The sequence below is a fragment of the Pelobates fuscus genome, chromosome 2 (assembly GCF_036172605.1).
Source record: "Pelobates fuscus isolate aPelFus1 chromosome 2, aPelFus1.pri, whole genome shotgun sequence".
Classification (NCBI taxonomy): domain Eukaryota; kingdom Metazoa; phylum Chordata; class Amphibia; order Anura; family Pelobatidae; genus Pelobates; species Pelobates fuscus.
Window position 1 is genome coordinate 63525394 of NC_086318.1, and position 23168 is coordinate 63548561.

The 23168-nt window shown below is 38.7% G+C and overlaps 1 protein-coding gene across 3 annotated transcripts in view; it reads right to left on the reverse strand.

Moving 5' to 3' along the window:
* TPO (thyroid peroxidase) overlaps positions 1-23168 on the reverse strand; it is a 211446-nt gene that overhangs the window by 114272 nt on the left and 74006 nt on the right. For all 3 annotated transcript variants that reach the window (XM_063442213.1, XM_063442212.1, XM_063442214.1), the window contains one exon: positions 19028-19540. In XM_063442213.1, the coding sequence (XP_063298283.1) occupies positions 19028-19540 (513 nt within the window). The remainder of the gene's footprint in view (positions 1-19027; positions 19541-23168) is intronic.

The window sequence follows — 23168 nt, forward strand, 5'->3', positions numbered from 1 at the left end:
TCCCATTTCTTTTGGACTCCATTTAAATTGCTCCAGTCTGATAATGACTCCTTTACACATATTCTAAATTTAGAAAAGTCTGTTTTTCTAAAGTCTAAAACTTTTGTTTTTGTGTGGTGTGACTCAGTCACTGTTCTTATATTAAACCACACTGACTGATGATCACTGGATCCTAAACTTTCACCTACAGTAATATCTGATACCAAATCTCCATTTGTTAACACTAAATCTAGTATGGCCTCTTTACGAGTTGGCTCCTCAACGACTTGTTTTAGAGACAATCCCAGTAGGGAGTTTAGAATATGTGTGCTCCTGGCACAAGTAGCTATTTTTGTTTTCCAATTCACAGCAGGAAGATTAAAGTCACCCATGATGATAACTTCCCCCTTCATTGTCATTTTAGCTATTTCTTCAACTAGTAGATTATCTAACTCTTCAATTTGTCCTGGGGGCCTATAAATCACACCTACACGAGTTACTGTGTGATTACCAAATTCTAACTTAACCCAAACGGACCCTATGTTCGCCTCACTAACTTTTATTAGGCTAGATTTTATGCTATCCTTTACATACAGGGCCACCCCTCCCCCTTTCTTGCCTTCCCTGTCTTTTCTATATAAAGAGTACCCTGGTATTGCTATGTCCCAGTCATTTTTCTCATTATACCATGTCTCAGTAACAGCGACTAAATCTACACTATCAGTTGCCATTATTGCCACAAGTTCATGGATCTTATTCCCTAAACTGCGAGCATTTGTAGACATGACTCTAAGCTTATCATTTTTTAACACACTTGCTACAGGCACCTTCTGTCCTTGTTTTGGGGGACAATTGGATTGATGTTTTATCACCCTTTTGCCCCCCCCTCCTAGTTTAAAAACATCCTAGCAAAACCTCTGAACTGCTCACTGAGAACATTTGTTCCCTTTTGAGAAAGATGCAAACCATCTTTTTTGTACAGTTTATTTCCATTCCAAACAGAGCTACCATGAGCAATAAAGCCAAATCCTTGCTCCCGACACCATTCACCAAGCCACAAGTTAAAGTCCCTAATACGCATCCGCCTGTCGTTCTGAGTGTTATGCACAGGCAGAACTTCAGAGAATGACAGTGTGGAAGCAACCTGCCGTATATCATTGGCAAAAACACTAAAAACTTCCTTAACCTCTGAAACCTCTGAATCCTGAGGCAAAAGGCGAGAAACAGGCCCCTTCAGACCCCAGTGGCGAGGTTATTTTCACCACAGCAGGTATAATGTTGGCAAAAAAGAGGGAATGAACACAATGCTAAGCCTCTGGGCACAACAAAGGTTTCAGCTGAAACTGTATAAAAAAGGTCAGATAATGACAGGTAGTTTGGGCTACTGGCAGTCTGTACTTCTGTGAATGTCCCATACCAAAATCTGACTCAGGTCTTTGTATGAAAGAGCAAAATTTACAGCAAAGGTAAATCAGTCTCTTCCAGAATGTGACATTCCTCAATAAAGTCAGTCACCTCCACATGTAAAACGCACTGACACTGTCCTCAGTGTAAAAGTAGGATGTGGAAGGAGTATAAAAAAAAAAAGGTTTAGATAATAAATTCCAGCAGGGATATATCATCACACTGAATCGTCTGTGTTAACCGAACATTTCCAGAGTTAAAAATCTAGTCACACAGGTTATATTGTGTTCCGTGTGCCATCAACAGATTCAAATAAATGCAGTGCATTAGGCTGAGACACCACTGAGGAGATTACTGATACATGTCTAGATGTGATTCAGGTACTTTCTTAGGTGACAATTTGAAAATCAGCAACATAATATTATTCAGCTCTTAAATAACTTAGGACAGAAAAATCTCTGTGGAGGTAGTTGGGTATTTTAAGTAAGTTAAGATGTGCAGTTATAGATGTGTGAATGTACATAAGAGCCTAAGAGATGGACGTAGATTTAAGGGTAGGTTTATTAGGTAAATATAGTGGCGTAAACAAAGACAGGTTCAACCATCAGCAATTCTTTGTTATTTGCATACAGAGAGGTTTTGCAATTCAAAGAGTGTCAGGCAGTGACAAAAGTCATCCAAATAAAACTATTTGGGGAAACTTTTGAGCATGCCAAAAAGTGTGACAAGGGCATCTGTTAGTGTGCTGAAATGAAACAATTGCCACAATATTGCTTAGCCTGTAGTGGCTAGACAATATCAGTCATTTTGCCATGTGAATTACAAGTTGTAAAAATGTGATTATTATATGAGTGTATTTAAAAAAAAATACGTGAGAGACCTTTTTATAACTGATTGTATTTTCTTTTGCAATCTTGTATTGTGTAAAACTGAGGAGCAACTTCAGCAGGAATTATTTTAAGTTGAAATAAGTGAATTTTTCAAAAAAAATGTAAGGATAAAGAGAAGAACAAAGTTTTGCCCTGCATCCAGTCTACAGTATGAATGATTGTCATCAATTAAAAAAAAAGATAGAAAAAAGAAAGCAGTGTCCTAAAAGCAGGAGTCGTTTAATTAGGAATACAGGGGATTTTCAAGAAAGGAAAGGGTGGAATGTGTGAGTGGGTGATCATTTACTCACATGCTTATTTATTTATTTTAAAATTCCCTGTTTTAGAATGTAATTACTCCTCCGGCTGCTTTCCTTTTTTCAAATGCGGTGCCTTCTACCTCCTCAGATACAGCTGGGAGAAGCTGTTGTTTTCCACACTGATGGATAGTCACTGACACAGCAGACTTGATGTGTGAGAAACCCTGTTTCTCTTGCAAATGCCTCAAGAGCTGACTAGCTTTCACACTGCACTGGAAATACCCAACAATCCTCCTGCAACAATAAACTATGGTTGCTACTGTTGTGCTGCCTTCCAGAATTACAGCCTTCAATACACAAAGCTGTTTTATTGTTGACCATAAAGCCAGTGAGCATGTCTGCATGCTCTTCAAACCAGTTTCTCACTAGTCGTCTGATTTTTTATTGCCTGAAAGATAATTGCTGACGTGGGGTTTTCCTCCATCATGTCAGCATAAAGTCAGAGATATCAATAGCCTGCTTTTATACAAATCTACTCCCAGCTTTCCTCTACTAGTGATGTCACGAACATAAAATTTTATGTTCGCGAACCGCAAATGCGATCTTCCGCAAATGTTTGCGAACCGGCAAACCGGGGAGAACCGCCATAGACTTCAGTAGGCAGGTGAATTTTAAAACCCACAGGGACTCTATCTGGCCACAATAGTGGTTGAAGGGGGGGGGGGGAGGAGACCTACTCTCCTTCCCCCCCGGCCCCCACCCCTGGGCGGCAGGTGGGGGCCATAAAGATAATGAGGAGGGGACCTACTGTCCTCCCCCTCTCCAGCCCCCACCCCTGGGCGGTGGGTGGGGGCCATAATGATAATGAGGGGGGGACCTACTGTCCTCCCAGCCCTGGGCAGCGGGTGGGGGCCATAAAGATAATGAGGGGGCAGACCTACTGTCCTCCCCCCCGGCCCCCACCCCTGGGCGGCGGGTGGGGGCCATAAAGATAATGAGGGGGTAACTACTGTCCTCCTCCTCTCTGGCCCCCACCCCTGTGCGGCAGGTGGGGGCCCTAAAAATAACAATAAGGGGGGGACCTACTGTCCCCCCCGGACCCCACCCCTGAGTGGTGGGTGGGGGCCCTAAAATTAATAATAAGGGGGGGAACTACTGTCCCCCCCGGCCCCCACCCCTGAGCGGTGGGTGGGGGCCCTAAAAATAACAATAAGGGGGACCTATTGACCCCCTGGCCCCCACCCCTGAGCGGTGGGTGGGGGCCCTAAAATGAACAATAAGGGGGGGACCTACTGTCCCCGCCCGGCCCCCACCCCTGAGCGGTGGGTGGGGGCCCTAAAATTAACAATAAGGGGGACCTACTGTCCCCCCTGCCCCCCACCCCTGAGCGGTGGGTGGGGGCCCTAAAAATAACAATAAAGGGGGACCTACTGTCCCCCCCGGCCCCCACCCCTGAGCGGTGGGTGAGGGCCCTAAATACAAAAGGGGGGGACCCTAGTCACCCCTCCCCCCCAAAAAAAATCTCCCTACCTACCCCCCTCACCCTAAAATAATGAGGGGGGGACCTTTAACTAAAAACCTGTAAAAATAAAAAATGATAAAAACAACTTACCATTCGATGTTTTCTTTCTTCTAAAATCTTCTTTTTTCAGCCCCAAAAAAGGGCAAACAAAAAACCATAATAACCGACGCAATTAAAAAAAACAAAAAAAACGAGCGCACAAAAAAAAAATCCATGTTCACCCATGGAGGGCTCCACGCAGACTGAGCTCTGCAGGGCGGGGGAAGGCTTATACAGTCTTGCCACGCCCTGCAATTAGGCTAAGAACACTCTGATTGGCTGGTTTAAGCCAATCAGAGTGCTCTTTGTCATTTTACACAGCGTGGGAAAATTCCAAAGAACTTTCCCACGCTGTGTAAAATGACACAGAGCTCTGTGATTGGATGGCTTGAAATCCATCCAATCACAGTGCTCTGTATCATTTTACACAGCGTGGGAAAATTGAACTTTCCCATGCTGTGTAAAATGACACAGAGCTCTGTGATTGGATGGCTTGAAATCCATCCAATCACAGTGCTCTGTGTCATTTTACACAGCGTGGGAAAATTGAACTTTCCCACTGTGATACGAACGGTGGCCACCCAGATGAACAATGAGAACACTGCGGTTAGGATCATTACAATGTATCCATTAGACTTAACAAGCTCCCAGGACGTCCATAGTTCGTGCGGCGGTTTGGTTGCCGAACAGCATAAGGTAATCACAAGAACCAAGCCAGTTAAATTGTGTTTTACAGGTTTCCCTGCAGGGCCCATAGTCTGTGGGCAGGAGGCTGGGAAGCAGGCTCCTCTTGGAGCTTGTGGAAAACTCACGTGTGAAAAAGGACACTACCTTACACCAACCAACGCTAACAGACATAAAACAATACTTAATCCCCCTCCTTTCCCTCCACGATTACAGACAAACAGAGTCAAACCCTGTCATCCCAATCTCAGACCCCGAAATTAGCAAAGCAATGCTTGCTCTGCACAAAAACAAGGCCCCACACCCAGATGGTTTTGCAAATTGCTACTATAAAAAGTTCAGAACCACCAGCCCCCCATCTGAAAGAGACATTTAATGAAGCCATCAGACTCTGAGCAATGCCAAGGGAAAACCTATTAGCGTACGTAGTGACACTCCATATACCTGGTAAACCACCCACACCCCCCCAAAATTTTCGTCCAATTTCACTCCTAAATACAGACATTAAATTATTTGTTAAAGTTCTAGCGACCAGGCTGAGCACAGTCCTACCAAGTATAATTAACACTGATCAAGTGGGATTTATCAAAGGGCAACAAGGTAGCGACAACATGTGCAAAGTCATGGACATAATCCACAGTTTACAGCACTCACAAATTGGGGGAATTGTTACTATCACTTGAAGTGGAAAAAGCTTTTGACCGACTGCACTGGGGATTCCTTGAAGGGGTCTTGAACAAAATTATTATCCTCCAGAACTTCCTGTCAGCAGTCAAAGCATTAAACTCCACACCATCAGCGCAGGTGTTCAATGCAGGCTCCTTATTTGATCCTTTCCCCATCACGAATGGCAACAAAGGTTTAAAAATAATATCAGGAAGTATTAATTTAGTGAGAGAGTAGTGGATGCATGGAATAGCCTTCCAGCTGAAGTGGTAGAGGTTAACACAGTAAAGGAGTTTAAGCATGTATGGGATAGGCATAAGGCTATCCTAACTATAAGATAAGGCCAGCAACTAATGAAAGTATTTAGAAAATTGGGCAGACTAGATGGGCCGAATGGTTCTTGTCTGCCGTCACATTCTATGTTTCTATGTTTCTCATGACAGGGATGCCCGCTTTCCCCACTATTTTATATCATGGCATTGGAGCCTTTGGCACTCCAAATCAGACAGCACGAGCAAATACATGGAGTGCAAATAGGACACACAGAATATACCGCCAATCTTTTTGCTGACGACATACTACTCACTTTGACGGACCCACACACATCATTACCACACTTGCTAACACTGATTTAAACATATGGGAGGTATTCATATTACAAATTGAATGTGTCAAAAATCCAAGCACTACACACAGGGCTGGAATCTGTACAGCTGGGGGGGGGGCTTAGTCCTCCCTCCTTGCCCTTCGATTGGAGGGAGGACTACCTCACCTTCCTTGGCATAAAACTAACTAAAAATCCCTCCATGCTATATAAGCTAAACTACGAACTGCTTCTTAATAGTTGTACCTCTACCATGCAGTTACCCACACCTTGTAACCTGGCATATTGCCAAGAGAAGCCACAAGCACAACAAATAAGGGGAGAAGGGACAACTAGGGCAAGGCAAAACAGCTTAGGCTGAATTATTGGCAGCCCACATGAACTACCGCTATTACACACATCCTTGTAACAGGGTCTGAAAGCTGCACATTCAACCCAAGGGAGGAATAACATCCACATAGCAGGTTTGGAACATAATGGGTGATGTGCACAACTTGGATACCAGGTGAAATATAAGCGCACATGTTTTGAAAGCAACCTTGATATGCACCGGATAGGACGAGAACTGAAATAAACCCACATTAGCGAGATGCCAGATAGGAACGGTATTGTTGAAGAGCGATTGTGCTGACTCTGCCTACTATTCTAGTATATTATATTATATTACATTATACTATAAGATACGATTGTATCACGTCATGAAATACAAGGTTGTAGGGTTGAAAAAGTAACTGATTTATGCGTCCCCTACCTACCCATTTTCCCCCTTCTTCTCTGTACCCTATTCCCAAAACAAACAAAAATTGTCAAATTGAAAAAAAAAAAAAGCTTAATTCTGGTAGTAGAAAAGAAAGACAAATATAACAAAAGAAGAAATACAATGATATTCATAAAAATTTGTATACGGACATAAAGGACACTATCACAATTATACAAAAAAAAAGAACTGAGACACCTGTGGAGGGTAGGAAAAGCTCAATCAGCCGAATCCGAGCAATAAGAGGGAGGTTATTAAAGAAATACCCAAGATAACATCATTGAATAGAGGATCATCTTCTGAGGGAATAAAAAGAGAGGTACTAACCACCAAAGACAGAGTAATATATGATGCATATAAATAGTTAACAACTCTTATAGTATGCAAACTAAATATCCCAAATCATGTTATATTTAGTACTATCACTATAAAATATTTCTTTCTCCATCACTCCTTGATAATTAATCTGAGCTCAGATTTCTTGTATTTTGGGGGACTCCTCCTTTCTCCAATATCTAGCCGTACAAAGTTTCACAACGATTATTATGTGTACGGTAAGATATAACAATGGTTTTGATAAACAAGGGAGGTCCAGATTAAAGAGAAACCTCTATGAAGTTAGAGTAATATTTAATTTTAAATCTGTAAAGATTTTAGTAACTTCTGATTTAAGATTATTCAGTTTAGCACAATCCCACCATACATGTTTTAATGAACCAGGATTCCTGTTGCATCTCCAACACTGGCTAGAAGTATTTGATTGAAATTTGCACAGCCTTATAGTAACTATATACCATCTATGTGTAAGTTTGAGAAGGGTCTCCTGTATATTTACACAATGAATAGATTTTCTAAGCAGTTTAAGGGAGTTTGTCCAAGTCTAGAAAGAGAATGTTTTCCCCAAATCTTTTTCCCATTCTATAATAGATCTAGGTTTCGTATCCTGGTTCAAAGAGTATATCACTTTCCTAATCTTAGAAGATATATTTCCATGCTCACCAAGTGGAAGCTTATCTAAAAGTGAATGATTTATTATTAGGACTTTACGAAGAAAGTCCGATATTCTCATATATGTATATAATTCTTTATTGGCAAGACCTTGTCTTGATTGTATATATTTAAAAAAATGCCTATTCCATCAGCAGAGTAAATATCCTTTATTCTTACTAATCCTACCTCTATCCAACCAGTTAAATTAAGGTCTTGGATAAATAATTTTAAAACCATCAATGGTTGGTTGCTAGAAAAGAAAAGCTTCTTTATTGGATCTATAAAATGAAAAACTTGATTAATTACTATTCTATATTGAGATTTCTGAAAATGTTTTTATTTATCCAGAAAAAATGGAAAGGATCAAATTTACCAGAGACATTTCTTTCGTATATATACCAAGATGCTGGAGTTTCTGTTTGCCCATTCAAGAAAATGTCATAATTCCCAGCCTTGTCGTGTGCCATTTCTAATGGGAAAACCAAGTAGAATCTAAGCCATTTCCATATACTTTTGCTGAGGGGATAGAGTAGAGAGACAGTGCCAGATCTTGGAATTTTCCTTTTATTCCAAAAGCGGAGGGTGTTGCTGCCAAAAAATTCAAATTGACTCTGTAGAACGCCTTTTCTGCATAGACAGCAAGAAAGGCAGGAGGAAGGAGATATTTGCTTACAACCACCATTACAGTTACATAGTTACATAGTTACATAGTCACATAGCTGAAAAGAGACTTGCGTCCATCAAGTTCAGCCTTCCTACCATTTGTTTTTTGCTGTTGATCCAAAAGAAGGCAAAAAACCCAGTTTGAAGCACAATTTTGCAACAAGCTAGGAAAAAAAATCCTTCTTGACCCCGGAATGGCGGTCAGATTTATCCTTGGATCAAGCAGTTATTACCCTACATTGAAAGATTATATCCTTGAATATTCTGTTTTTTCAAGTATGCATCTAGTAGCTTTATGAACATCTGTATGGACTCTGATAAAAACCACTTCTTCAGGCAGAGAATTCCACATCCTTATTGTTCTTACAGTAAAAAAAAACCTTTCCTTTGCCTTAGACGAAATCTTCTTTCTTCCAGTCTAAATAGATGACCTCGTGTCCTATGTAAAGTCTGGTTTGTGAATAGATTTCCACACAATGGTTTGTATTGGCCCCGAAAATATTTGTATAATATTATCATATCCCCTCTCAGGCGACGTTTTTCTAAACTAAATAGGTTTAAATTTGTTAACCTTTATTCATAGCTGATATGTTCCATTCCTTTTATTAATTTTGTAGCCCGCCTCTGCACTTTTTCTAGTGCCATAATATCCTTCTTTAGAACAGGTGCCCAAAATTGCACAGCATATTCAATATGTGGTCTTACCAGTGATTTTTAAAGAGGCAAAATTATATTCTCGTCCCGAGAATGAATGCCCTTTTTCATGCATGACAATACCTTACTGGCCTTGGCCACTGCTAATTGACATTACACATTTTGCATAGTTTGTTGTCTATAACAATTCCCAACTCCTTTTCGTGTGTTGTTATCCCTAATTCGCTTCCATTAAAGGTATTGCTTGTGTATTCTTTACGCCAAAGTGCATAACTTATCTAAATCCCTCTGCAGCAAAGTAATATCTTGCTCACATTGTATTATTTTACAGAGTTTTGTGTCATCTGCAAACAGTGAAATATGACTTTCAATGCTGTCTTCAAGATCATTTATAAACATGTTAAATAGAAGGGGTCCCAGAACAGACCCCTGAGGGACACCACTTGCCACCTCTGTCCAGCTTAAAAATGTACCATTATTGACAACTCTTTGTACTCTTTTTTAAGCCAATGTTCTACCCAAGAACAAGCATTTTAATCTAGACCAATTTCCTTGAGTTTGAACACTAATCTATAGTGTGGAACTGTATCAAATGCCTTGGCAAAATCCAAATAGATCACATCCACTGCAACACCCTGATCTATACTTCTACTTACTTCTTCATAGAACGCAATCAAGTTAGTTTGACATTACCTATGCTTCATAAAACCGTGCTGATTTTTGCTGATAACCATGTTCTTCTCAATTACTATCCCTTAATAACCTTTCAAATATTTTCCCAGCCATAGAAGTTAAGCTCACATGTCTATAATTTCCAGGCAAGGATTTTGAACCCTTTTTGAATTTAAGATCTTACGGACATTGCCAGAAGCCGATCTCGATTTAATAAATCCTGATGGGTCTATGTGAATTAGATCTGAAATAACCAAACTAAGTCTGTCAGCTAAGATTTTAGAAAAAATGTTTTATGCCTGTGTGCCTTGAGGGGTTGAGGCACTCAGTGAAGACTTATATCAATAAAATCATTAAAAAAAAAGAAAAATGTATTAACCTCCTCCCCGTGAACCCCCCCCCCCCCCCAGCCATGTGACTTCCAATATGGCGCTGCCTTTCTAAAGGCAGTGAATCATGGGGCTCTTTTGGGGGTGTCCCTAACCTGCCTCATCATAGTGGCAGGCTAGGGTCATCCAATCAGAGCTTGCCCCTATAATAATATTTATTATTACTATGATCCCCATTTGTCTGGTCAAGTGTGGATCTCCCTCCCTCTCTTCATTTGTCTTTTAGTGAGAGAGAGAGAGAGAGCTCTGTGTTTAGATAGAGAGATTTACATAGTTTTGGGTAGGAATTTGTACAATTTTGAGAACCAAAGGCTCTGTTCAGATCCATTTTTTTAGTGATTTTTTTTTTTTTTTGTGAGACCCAAAGGCTGTTTTTAGAGCCCTATCCTGCCAGTAATCACTGTATAGATCACTGAACATGTCATAGAGGTCACGAAAGTTGTATAATGCTGAGGAGGCATATGCCATCCTTGCGTTAGAGTCTGAGGTGTTTATGTCTGACTCCGACCCTGATTTTGACCCTGCCAGGTGCTCAGATACATTACTAGATACAGTGGTTGCTGCTAGTGATGTATCTAGTGATGTATCTAGTGATGTAAAATATAGAGATAGAGAAAAACCTATCAGGGAGAAGATGTCAGGTTACTCTGAGGTAGGGGGGGATAACCTCCAGGATCAATGAACTAAAGAATAGAGAGAAGTAACAAAAGGGTGAACCATTTAGTAGGTGAACCCTTCTGAAATACGAGTAACCCAGATAAAACGTAACTTTTAATTAATAAAGTGTAAATAATTGATGTAATAAAAAATAAGAACAAGCAGAGTAAATATAGCTTCTGCTTAGATAGGAGTAAAAACTCCTAAATCACATAAGGAAAAAATAAATAAAGTAATACAGAAATATAACCCTATTATTTGGATAACTTAAAGAAATAACAGAAAGAAAGAAATAATAAGAATTCAATAATATCACTCTGTGAGTCAGTGGTAGTTAGAAGTAAGAGAAAATACTGCAAAAAGTAGATACAGAATAACAGCAAATGTAACTGCTAGCAAAAGTAACAAATGTTGCCAGTCTAATAAATAGAGAGGAGGGAAAAAGATAAATGCGGTTTGAATACTAGCAGAACGGCAAGCCCTGCAAAAGATCGTATATATAGGCAGGAGAGAAAGCTAAAAGTGGAGAGACTAGCTTCCCTACTCTGCTGTGCCTTCAAGGGCACCCCTTAAAAAAATACTAGTAACCACCTCCCCTTCTCTAAATAGAGTAAATGCAGGATGTTTAGAAATCACAGAATGAAAACTGGAATAAAGAATTGAAGAAAAGTGCAAATGATATGAATAAATAAATATATATACAATAAAATGATATATCTTGTATGGGTGGTATAGTCTGAATATATTAAAGCATGTCTTCCCTCATCATAGAAGCCACACCATACAAATAACGTCCCGACACGTGTTTCGCCGTTAAGGCTCTTTTTTTTTTTTTTTTTTGTGAGACCCAAAGGCTCTTTTCAGAGCCCTATCCTGCCAGTAATCACTGTATAGATCACTGGCTCTTGCATAGCAGCATTTTTCTGTCTGTGCATTTTGGGGGGGGATCATTTTTTGTGTGATTTTTTTGTGACAGATCACTAAATAGTGATTGTGATCATGTCATAGAGGTCACAGAGGTTGTATAATGCTGAGGAGGCATATGCCATCCTTGCGATAGAGTCTGAGGTGTTTATGTCTGACTCCGACCCTGATTTTGACCCTGCCAGGTGCTCAGATATATTACTAGATACAATGGTTGCTACTAGTGATGTATCTAGTGATGTATCTGTGGCTGCTAGACCACCTGCAAGAAGGAGATGTGCTGCTCCAGCTGGCAGTGCTCCTGAGGAGCGGGTAGCGCCTCATCGCCAGAGGCCAGATGTCCCACCCTTCATTGAAAATCCTGGCATCAATGTGGGTCACAGGATTTAGCTCTCAACAGTTTATGGTGGTGTTTCTTGGCGATAATGTATTGGGGACTATTGTCGCCCAAACTAATTCATATGCCCATCAGTTCCATGCTTCAAAGCCTGACTCTTTTTACGCAAAGCAACAATGGGCCCCCATTAACGTGTCAGAATTTAAAACATTCTGGGCATTGACTATGCTTAAGGGCATCATAAAGAAGCCCTCCATCCACTCCTACTGGAGCAGTAGCCCCATCTGCTCTATCCCTATTTACTCCCAGTGTATGTCAAGGAAGAGGTATGAAATTATTCTACATTTCATGCACTTCAGCAACAACAGCCTGTGCCCCCCTATGGAGCACCCCCAGTTTGACAGGCTGTATAAAATCTGCCCCCTGATTACCCTCTTCGCTGTCAGGTTGGCAGAGGCTTACACCTGGAAGAAATATATGGGTGGATGAATCCCTGATGAAGTATAAGGGAAGGCTGGGATTCAAGCAGTATATTCCTTCCAAGCGCTCCAGGTAAAGGTGTATAAGCTCTGTGAGAGTGAGACTGGGTATACTCAGGTCTTCCAGGTGTACAAGGAAAAGGATCACCACTTTGACCCTCCAGATTGCCCAGAACATATGGGAACCAGTGGTAAGATTGTCTGGGACCTGATATTCCACCTGATGAACAAGGGTACCACTTGTATATAAACAATTTTTATACAAGTGTCACTTTGTTCAAGCTACTGTATTGTTTTGATACTGTAGCTTGTTGTACAATCAAAAAGAACAGCACAGGTTTCCCAAGACAACTTGCACGGACCCGGCTATGAAGAGGAGAGACCTCAGCTGTGCACCAAAATGAGCTGTTATTATTATTATTATTATTATTACTGGTATGTATGTAGCGTCAGCATATTCCGTAGTGCTTTACAATATTATCAAAGGGGGAGATTTAACAATAAATGAGACTATTACAAAAACTTACAGAAACAATAGTTTGAATAGGGCCCTGCTCAAACGAGCTTACAGTCTATGTTGGCAGTTAAGTACAGAGACAAAAAGGATGTGTACCTTCTTACCACCATCCACACTGAGAGGACTGTGGAGGTCTCTGTACGTGGCAGAGCTGAGAGCACAAGGAAGCCATCAAGGCCTATAACTGGCATATGGGTGGGGTTGATCTGGCAGATCTGCTGCAGCCCTACCTAATTATACGGAAGACAAGAATCTGTTTCAAGAGGGGGCAGAGAAAATACACCATATTTTACTGTCCGGATTGCCCTGGACAGCCTGGACTCTGCATTGGGGACTGCTTCAAGCGATATCACACACTGGTCCCTTTTTGTTTTTTTACATTTGCTGTTACGTTTTGTTTTTTTGGTTATGTTTACTGTTCCTGAATTTGTTTTTGTTTTTTTTTACTTAAACTGCACCGGACAATTTTTTTTTTTTTATAAATTCTTTATTTATTTCAAGGAAGAACATTACAATAATTGCATATCAAAACGAGCCGATACAGGATATTGTTACATTATATATGCATGGTTCACATCGTATTTGGAATGACCTTAAACTATCCCTCCTAGTAAACCTTCACTTCACCAACGTATCCTGGAATGCGGCTATCAGCTTTTAACCAGTCCTTCCCAGTTTTTTATTTTTAAAATTTTTAAACTTATAACATAGATGAGAGATAAGCAAAGGCAGTAATAAGACAAAAACAGAAACCAATAAGGCAGGACAAACAGCACCATATATGTCATACTAGTATGTTCGCATGTTAAATATGTTTAGGACATGCCCTATTTTCCATCCTGTGTTTCCATGATAATCTAACAACTCGTTTGCTGTTTTATATTTTTTGTCAAACTCTTACAAAGTTCTATCCAATTGCACCAGTAAGCCCATGTCCCAATCCTTTCGTGGTACTAGTTATTTACAGTCTGCCTGGCTTTCGTGAAATAATTAAGAAGATCTCACAAGAAAGAAGGAAAGGAACAGAGAGATGAAAGTAGATATCAGAGTGTGAAAAAAGGAAAAACTAGGGGAAAGAAAAAAAAAAGGGGGGGGGGGAGGAGGGTGACGTCAGGAGGGTCCGGCCATCCCATGTCGTGTGAGCTAAACTCACGTATTGGCTGCGCTGGCCTCCCAAGGGCCCCAAATTTTTTCAAACTTTTTCGTCGTACCCCTAACTCGAGCTGTGAGGTCATCCATGAGGTAATTATCTTTAATTTTCCTGATCACCATATCAATCCCTGGGGCCTCCTGTTTCAACCATCCCTGTGCCAGAGCTCTCCTAGCTGCCAGAGTCACCTTATTCAATAGGGTTAGTTGCGCTTTGGTCCAGTTATCTATAGGTCTGGCTAACAGGAACACCCATGGGTCTAGTTTAACCTCCCTCTCAAATATGTCTCGTAGCAATTGCGCAATTTGTCGCCAAAACACTTGTGCTATTGGGCATTCCCACCACATGTGGACATATGTGCCCTTGAGACCACATCCTCGCCAGCATAGGTCTGTAGTAATTTGATTCATACGGCTCAACTTTACCGGTGTGGTATACCACCTAAATAGCGTCTTATAGGACTGTTCCTGCAGGGAGACACACATAGAAGCCTGCGCGGCCGCCTCCCACATCTCCTGCCACTCCACTCCCTCTAATGTCTCTCCTAATTCCGCTTCCCATTGGGCTATGTATGTTAGTCCTCCCCATTCAGAAGTGTTGTGGCATAAATGTAAGTAGATAAGTGAAATCATTTTTCCTGGGAATCGTTCTTTTGCGCACATTCTCTCAAAGAACGTCATCTGTGCCTCTGCGGCTTGTTTAACCTGGATGTTATGGGCATAATCCCTGATCTGAAGGTACCTGAAATAGTCAAAGGGTCGCAGAGGTGTTTTATTTTGCAGATTGTCAAAAGTCACGATCGAGCCCCCCTCGTATAGCTGAAATAACCTTTGCAGTCCCGCCCTTTCCATGCCTCTAAACTCCCGGGCCGACATCCCTGGTAAGAATGCTTTGTTCCTCAATAGAGGGGTCATCGGTGAGGGGGAGGACGCCAAGCCATACTTAGGTGCAGCCGTGTCCCATATTTTCAGCGAGTTAGAGATCGCTGGACAAGTCACTGTTATGTTCGGTCTGTGCTCCTTCGGGGTCCACATATAGAACTGAGGCATATCCATCCCCATAGCACCGGACAATTTTTATGATCAAATTCAACCAATGCCTGGGGGCCTGAGTGTATGCAGGAGGCCTTGCAGAAAACGACCTGGAGTGTTTTCTTGCAATAACCAACAACAGGCTCCGCTAAATCACACACAAATGTGTGTGTAAAAATGAAAATTGAAAAATGACCACAACACAAATCGGTTGCATCAAAGGCATCAAAACACTCCATATACAATAACTTGGAATGTCATCTTTTCAAATATATGCACGTTCATTGCAAGAAAATGTATTGGGATATGTAAAGAGGCCCCCAAAAAGAAGATAGGCAAAGAAGATATGTCAAATTTGAAAAACACATGTCAGACGTTTGGCATTGCATCCCCCAAACAACCCAACAAACCTATGCATATGGTATCACTGTACTCAGGAGATGTTGCTGAACACATATTGGGGTGTTCTTTGTCAGTATCACATAACAGGAACTGAGAATCCATGCCTAAAGTACAATGTGATAGAAAAATAACACAAAAATTACTACTCAAAGATTTGATAAAGACTGGTGGTAGAATTAGTGCATGGGAAGTGTTAAAATACCACAATTTGAAATACCCTAGGTTATCAACATTTCAAAAATATATGGTTTGATGGGGGTAAATTACATTGGCCGGCTTAAAAAATGTCCCAAATAGGACACGGTTGCACGATGACCAGATGTGAAAATTCCAAGTTGGAAAACTGGAATGTGAACCCTCCAAATAAAGTCTTCTAGCCTGCAGAGAACCTGACACACCTGTACATGGTTGGTGTCACTGTATTCAAGAGATGTGGCTGAACACATATTGAGGTGTTTTTTGGCAGTAACCCTTAAAGTTCTCAGTTCTCAGTACGTGTATTCTTAAATTGCTATGTGTGTAAAAAAAATCACATTTTTTTTTTATTTGGCATATATTGGTGGTAAAATGGTTGCATGAAAAGAGTAACAAAAAAACAAGTTTATTACCCTAGATTGTCTTCTTTTAAAAAAATATATACATGTGAAGGGTTATTCAGGGATTTCTGACAGATATCAGTGTTACAATTTAATTTTAGTTAATTTTGAAAAAAAAATGGTTTGGAAATAGCAAAGTTCTACTTGTACTTATTGTCCAATAACTTGCAAAAAAAAAAAAAAACAACTAAGAACATGTTAACATTGGGTATTTCGAAACTCAGGACAACATTTAGAAACTATTTAGCATGGGTGTTTTTTGACCTTTGTAGATGCGTAACAGATTTTGGGGGTCAAAGTTAGAAATTGTGTGGTTTTTAAAACATTTTCATCATATTTTATAATGTTTTTAATAGTAAATTATATGATATGATGAAAATAATGGTATCTTTAGAAAGACCATTTAATGGCAAGAAAATCTGTATATAATATGTGTGGGTACAGTAAATGAGTAAGAGTAAAATTACAGCTAAACACAATGTACAAAGAATACAAGAAATGTAAAAACAGTCCTGGTCCTTAACGGTAAGAAAATTGAAAAACGGTCTGGTCACTAAGGGGTTAATTATGCACTTGCACTTTTTTATGATTTTCCTTTACAAACAAAAACAATTCCTCGTAATAATATATTTATTCCCTTAACTAGGGGTCACTTCTGTTACATCCATATTGCAAAAAAAAACTGCAGAGTTGAAAAAATCTTCTTTGTTCACAATATGTTGCAAGCACAATCTGGTTCATTAAATACATTAAATAAATAATAGCAAAAATATATAAAAAACACTTTTTTTCACATAGAAACCTATAGCAGGTACAATACATTTCCCAACTCTATTGCTGATAATAATGTTTATCAAATGCACTAAGCCAGATTTTGAGTAAATTAATATGTTGAAGAGCAAAGAAACAGGTTTATCATCAGCTCTTCACCAGATTATATCACTAGTAAAATAATGTGCAGTTTCAACTATATTTCTGCTGACTGCAAAGCATTTAGCAGGCAAATAGTTAAAAAGAAAAGGTTTCTAGATAAGGTTTCTAGACCCTTATTCAAATGGCACAACCCAACTCCTATCTGCACATTTCAAAATATGTCCATATAAGGTTACTTGGCATCCCGATTTATGGTTATATTTGACTTTAATTTCTAACATTCTAGGGAAATGGGCATTCCCTGGCATGTACATATTGATGGTAAATATTGATGATCTAGTTGCAAAATGCATGTATAGAATACATGCAACAGGTCTTACAGATATCAGATATGCTGCTAGTTTCATAGACCATACAATACTCATTGAAAGAGAGATGCTGGGTGCAAAAACTCTAAATCCTGGAAAAATCTGAGTATTAAGGAAAAAAGAACACCAAAACAAGCACTTAAAAGATGAAAGCATAGTTTATAATCTCAAAACAAAAAAAAGGCAAACAGGGGGAAAAGGTTAAACAGAACTTCCTAATGGGCTTGGACCTCCTGGTCCTTAAACATAGGCATCAATAGAAAAATGTCTGTACCCTGTGAGTGCAATTGGTGCTAGCATACAATGTTGTGGTTTGTGCAATAATCAGGGCATACATAATACTGTGAGTATTATTTCTGTGGAGCTCTGTTATACACTCAATAATATGGAGCTCTGAGAACAGAAGGACATTAGGATAGAAAAGATTGACAGAGGGATTTGGGCCCAAAATAGGGACTGTCCCTCCTAACATTTGGGAGGCATATTTTCATGCACTCCCTGTGGTTTATTTTGTAGCAGCAGTATAGTAAATCTCATAGTGATATCAGGATCACTGCAGCAACATTTGTAAATGAAGAATTACCTTGATATGTTCTAGCTCTACCCACTAAAGCTAGAACATATCAAGAGGGGGGGGGGAGGGGGGAGAAGGGGGGTTAGTCCACAACATTTGGAGTGCCAAAAGTTGCCTATCCCTGCACTAGAGCCTCTACTGAGCATATTGTGTGTAACAGGTTATTTTGCTATATTTAGGGAGTGGGATCAAAATAAGAGGACATTCTACTTTGCTGTAACTCCATTCTTAACAGCAAGAATAGGGATCAGGCCAATCATGGTTTTTTGGGCTATAGTCATCTGGCCTAGGATAAGAAGCTCCAAATGATTTATTATTCCTGAAGAAGAGTTATGCTGTTATACTAGAGGGAATGCAGTTGGGATCTACTCTTACAGATTAAGCTAATTTAAGATCATTATCTTTGTTATCAGCATCTTCCTAATTTTCTACTCTCAATGTTTGTACGCTGTTATACTGGAATTCTGTTAAATTAAATTAAGTATTACTTACTGCTAAATTAAGTTAATATCACAGCTAGAAAAGTGTAACAAATAAGATAATTAAACAAGGCCTAGAATACAAATTAAACTAGGTATTAGGTATTAGGAACTCAGGATTGGTCCAGGAAAGTCTACAAAGAAAGTAAACACTATAACCACTACAGACTAAGAGACGTTCGAGGAGTTAAAAATGACAACACCCTTACTCAAACAACAAACTTATAAAGACTTGTGTGAAGATCTCCACAAAAGCCTGTGTATACCTATGAATCAGAAAACTGCCAGGGAATATGTAGCAAAATATATTATACTGAAATATTATATACATCTAAAAGGATAGATGTCCATGAGTAATCTTATAATTTAACTTTGTAAATATATTGCAAACAATTTGACTAAAGACACACACATAAGACCTATTCATTATACTAAATTATCTACTAATGGAAATGGATTGCATAAGTTAAAGTATTCTGTATACTAACCTGATGAACAGCACCAACAATTTTACGAGCTTCCTGATACGTTGTTTCAGAATTCCAGTGGGGATTTAATTGTTTCAATACTTTAGCTATACGATTGTGCTCTCGTAACCATAATGTATGTATTGCTGCCAAGGATATAACTTCATTAGACCTACTTTCTCCTGCAAGGAAGCATTCAATTCTTTCCGAATTATCTGATGGTGACTCTTGTATACAAGGTGATGGTATATCATCTACAAAAGGCATATATACTCGTCCGTGATCAGAATATTTCATATTCACTTTTAGAAGACCTTCTTCACTGGAGAGATTTCTCAGTTTTGTTTGCATTGCTTCAGTGCTACCATAGACTGTTGATGCATCTATAAATGATGTTAAACCATTTATTTGTTCCCTTGGGTTTAACACAGATGGGTTTCCATACATTACACCTTGATTGCCAGTGCCACATGCAGAAGATGAACGATAAAATGGGACACAGCCACCTTGGGATAAAGAGTCATTTGCAGATACCTGTGTGAGTAAGAGATAAAAGCAATTTCAAACATAACTTTACTTGTCAGACACATGCTTAGAAACTGTGAACTATTCAAGATGTAAGTCTACTATTAGGGTAAAGAAATTCTAAATCAACAATTAATTTTGATTTAAGAGGCAAATGAAATATTTGTAATTAAGAACACACTTTCAATAAACCTTTGCTTTGATAGGGTAAACAGGATATATGTTTGCTACATAATGCATTTCAAGAAAAAGACACACACACAATTGCAGATATTTCGATATGTTTTAACCCCTTAAGGACAGAGCTTCAGAAGCTTGACTTACGCTTAATGACACAAGCAATTTTTGCATTTTCTTGCTGTTTGCGTTCAACTGCAATTTGCATCTCTCTCATTTATTGCACCGACACATATTATATACTGTTTTTTAAAGGACAGAAAGGGCTTTAATTTGATATAACATATAAATATATAAATGCTTACTTATTATAAAAAAAATACAGAAAAATGCAAAAAAAATGAAAAATATTGTTTTTTTTTACAGTTTTTGCAATCATAATGTGTGCATAATTAGTGCAGGTTAAGGAAAGTAATTAAAAATAAATTCATTTATTTGTTCTGATTTACAGAATATATAATGTGTCTGGGATTTTAAGTTTTTTTTGGTAGTTACAGGTCACAAAGCACAAGGAGTAAAATAAAATTTTAATATGGAGCAATTTTAGAATTTGGTATGTTTGTCTTGTAAGCCTAATAGCCATAAAATAAAACAAAATTGCCACACAAAAGTATATATTTATATAAAGTAGACATCACAGGCTATTTACCTAAGGTTGTTTTGACACTTTCTACGTAGCCATTTTACCGCCAACCTCTGCTAAATATTGGAGTAAAATTGTGTTTTTGGGGGGTTTTCGCACACAAACGTATAACAAAGAACTTCTCATGTGTATTTTGTAAAGTTGTTGTGTGCTATTCCTGTACAAAGTTTTATTATGTGTTCAGTTACTTCTGCTGAGTACAACGGTACCCCCATTGTATGTCTTTGGCACTATTTTGTGAAGCTACAGTGCCATATAGGAGACCTGTCCTTTTCAGTATTCACAGTAGAATTTTGAGAGACGGATATAATGAGCCTATGCTTCCATTTGGGGTATTATAACAGTTTGACTGTTCAAAAACCCCCACAAAGGCCTACCATTTGTAAAAGTAGACACTCCAGGGTATCTCATAAGGTGCATATTGTGCCTTAACATGCCCCCATTTTTTTACCATTACATGCCAAAGTATGTGGTAAAAAATAATTGTGTGCATTTTTTACATACGGATTGCATTTTTGCTGGGCATTTTGTATATTTCATATGTGCCACTAAGTTCAAACCCCCCAAATTATGCTCAGCTAAGTCTTCTGAGTAAAAGGACACCCCCATTGTATGTCTATGGCACTATTTCGTGAAGCTACAGTGCCATACAGGAGACCTGTCCTTTTCAGTATTCACAGTTGAATTTTGAGAGACGGATTTAATGAGCCTATGCTTCCATTTGGGGTATTATAACAGTTTGACTGTTCAAAAAAAAAACCACAAAGGCCTACCATTTGTAAAAGTAGACACTCCAGGGTATATCATAAGGTGCATATTGTGCCTTAGCATGCCCCCATTTATTCACCAATATATGCCAAAGTATGTGGTAAAAAATAATTTTGTGCATTTTTTGACATACGGATTGCATTTTTGCTGGGCATTTTGTATATTTCATATGTGCCACTAAGTTCAAAACCTTCAAATTATGCTCAGCTAAGTCTTCTGAGTAAAAAGACATCCCCAATGAATGTCTTTGGCACTATTTTGTGAAGCTACAGTGGCATATTGGAGACCAAGCCATATCAGTTTTTACAGAACTTTGAATTTTGACGCTGGACCTATGTGCAATTTCCAAGCATCTTCGTAAGTTTTAAATTCAAACTACCCCACAAAGGCCTACCATTTCTTAAAGTAGACACCCCAGGGTATTTCAAAAGGCATATTTTGAACCTTAGCGTGGGATAATTTTTCCGCTAGCTTGTACCAGGTGTAGTGGTAATAAGCGTTTTTTCTGCCTTTTTGACACACAAAGTGAGTTTGCACAGTATATTTTGCAAACCTTATGTGTACCACCACTCTATAATACTTTATATGTTGCTCAGCTATGTCGGCTGAGTACAAAAATACCCCCATATGTACCTTTGCCAGGTATATGTGGACATCGGAGGGGCACATTTGGGACACAGCCATTCCATTTTTTTTCAAACTTTACATTTTTACGCTGTGCCCATGTCCCATTTTAGAGTATTTTACCAGGCTATATAATCCAAATACTCCATAAAGCCATACCATTTCTTAAAGAAGACATCCCAGGGTATTTCAAAAGGCATATTTTGAAAATTAGTGTGGGATAATTTTTCCGCTAGCTTGTACCAGGTGTAGTGGTAATAAGCGTTTTTTCTGCCTTTTTGACACACAAAGTGAGTTTTCACAGTATATTTTGCAAACATTTTGTGTACCACCACTCTATAATACTTTATATGTTACTCAGCTATGTCGGCTGAGTACAAAAATACCCCCGTATGTACCTTTGCCAGGTATATGTGGACATCGGAGGGGCACATTTGGGACACAGCCATTCCATTTTTTTCAAACTTTAAATTTTTACGCTGTGCCCATGTCCCATTTTAGAGTATTTCACCAGGCTATATAATCCAAATACCCCATAAAGCCATACCATTTCTTAAAGAAGACATCCCAGGGTATTTCAAAAGGCATATTTTGAACCTTAGCGTGGGATCATTTTTCCGCTAGCTTGTACCAGGTGTAGTGGTAATGAGCATTATTAAATGTATTTTTTTACTTTTTAAAACTTTTTTTACTTTTTAAAACTATTTTTTAAACTTTTGTTTTGCTTATTCATTTTTTTAAAGTTTCCTAAACTTTCGTAAAACTTTTTTTTACAGATTTAACATTTTTCTAAGCTTTTTCTTTTACCGTTAACCCCTAACTAGCAGTAAGCAGCACTAACAGTAAATTCCCCATTTTCCCATAACTCCCACCCACCCCAGCTAGCAAAATATTTAATTATACAATATTTAAATTAGTTAATTAAATTAATTTAACCCCTGAGGGTTAAAAAATAAATAAAAGTTAATCGTCAGGGGTTAAAAAAAAAATTAGATCACAGTATAATACTGTGATCTGTATTTTGATCACTGTAGGCAGTGATAGACTGGCAGGCAAGGGGTTAATTTTTATTTGGACTGGGTAAAGGGTTTATTTTTTTTTTATTTTTTACTTAAACGTTATTAAAACTTTTTTTTACTTAATTTTTTAACTTTTTAAAGCTTATTTTAAAACTTTTTTTTAACGTTAACCCCTAGTTAGCCTAACACTAAATCCCCCAATTCCCCACTAACTTCCATCCTCCCCAGCTAGCTAAATTTATAATTTTAAAATATTTAAATTATTTTAATAAAATAAATTTAACCCCTGAGGGTTAAAAAAAAAAGAATTAACCCTCAGGGGTTAAAAAAAAAATCAGATCATATTAAAATGTAATCCCTGCCAATTGATCACTGTAGTCAGTGATCAATTGGCAGGGAAGGGGTT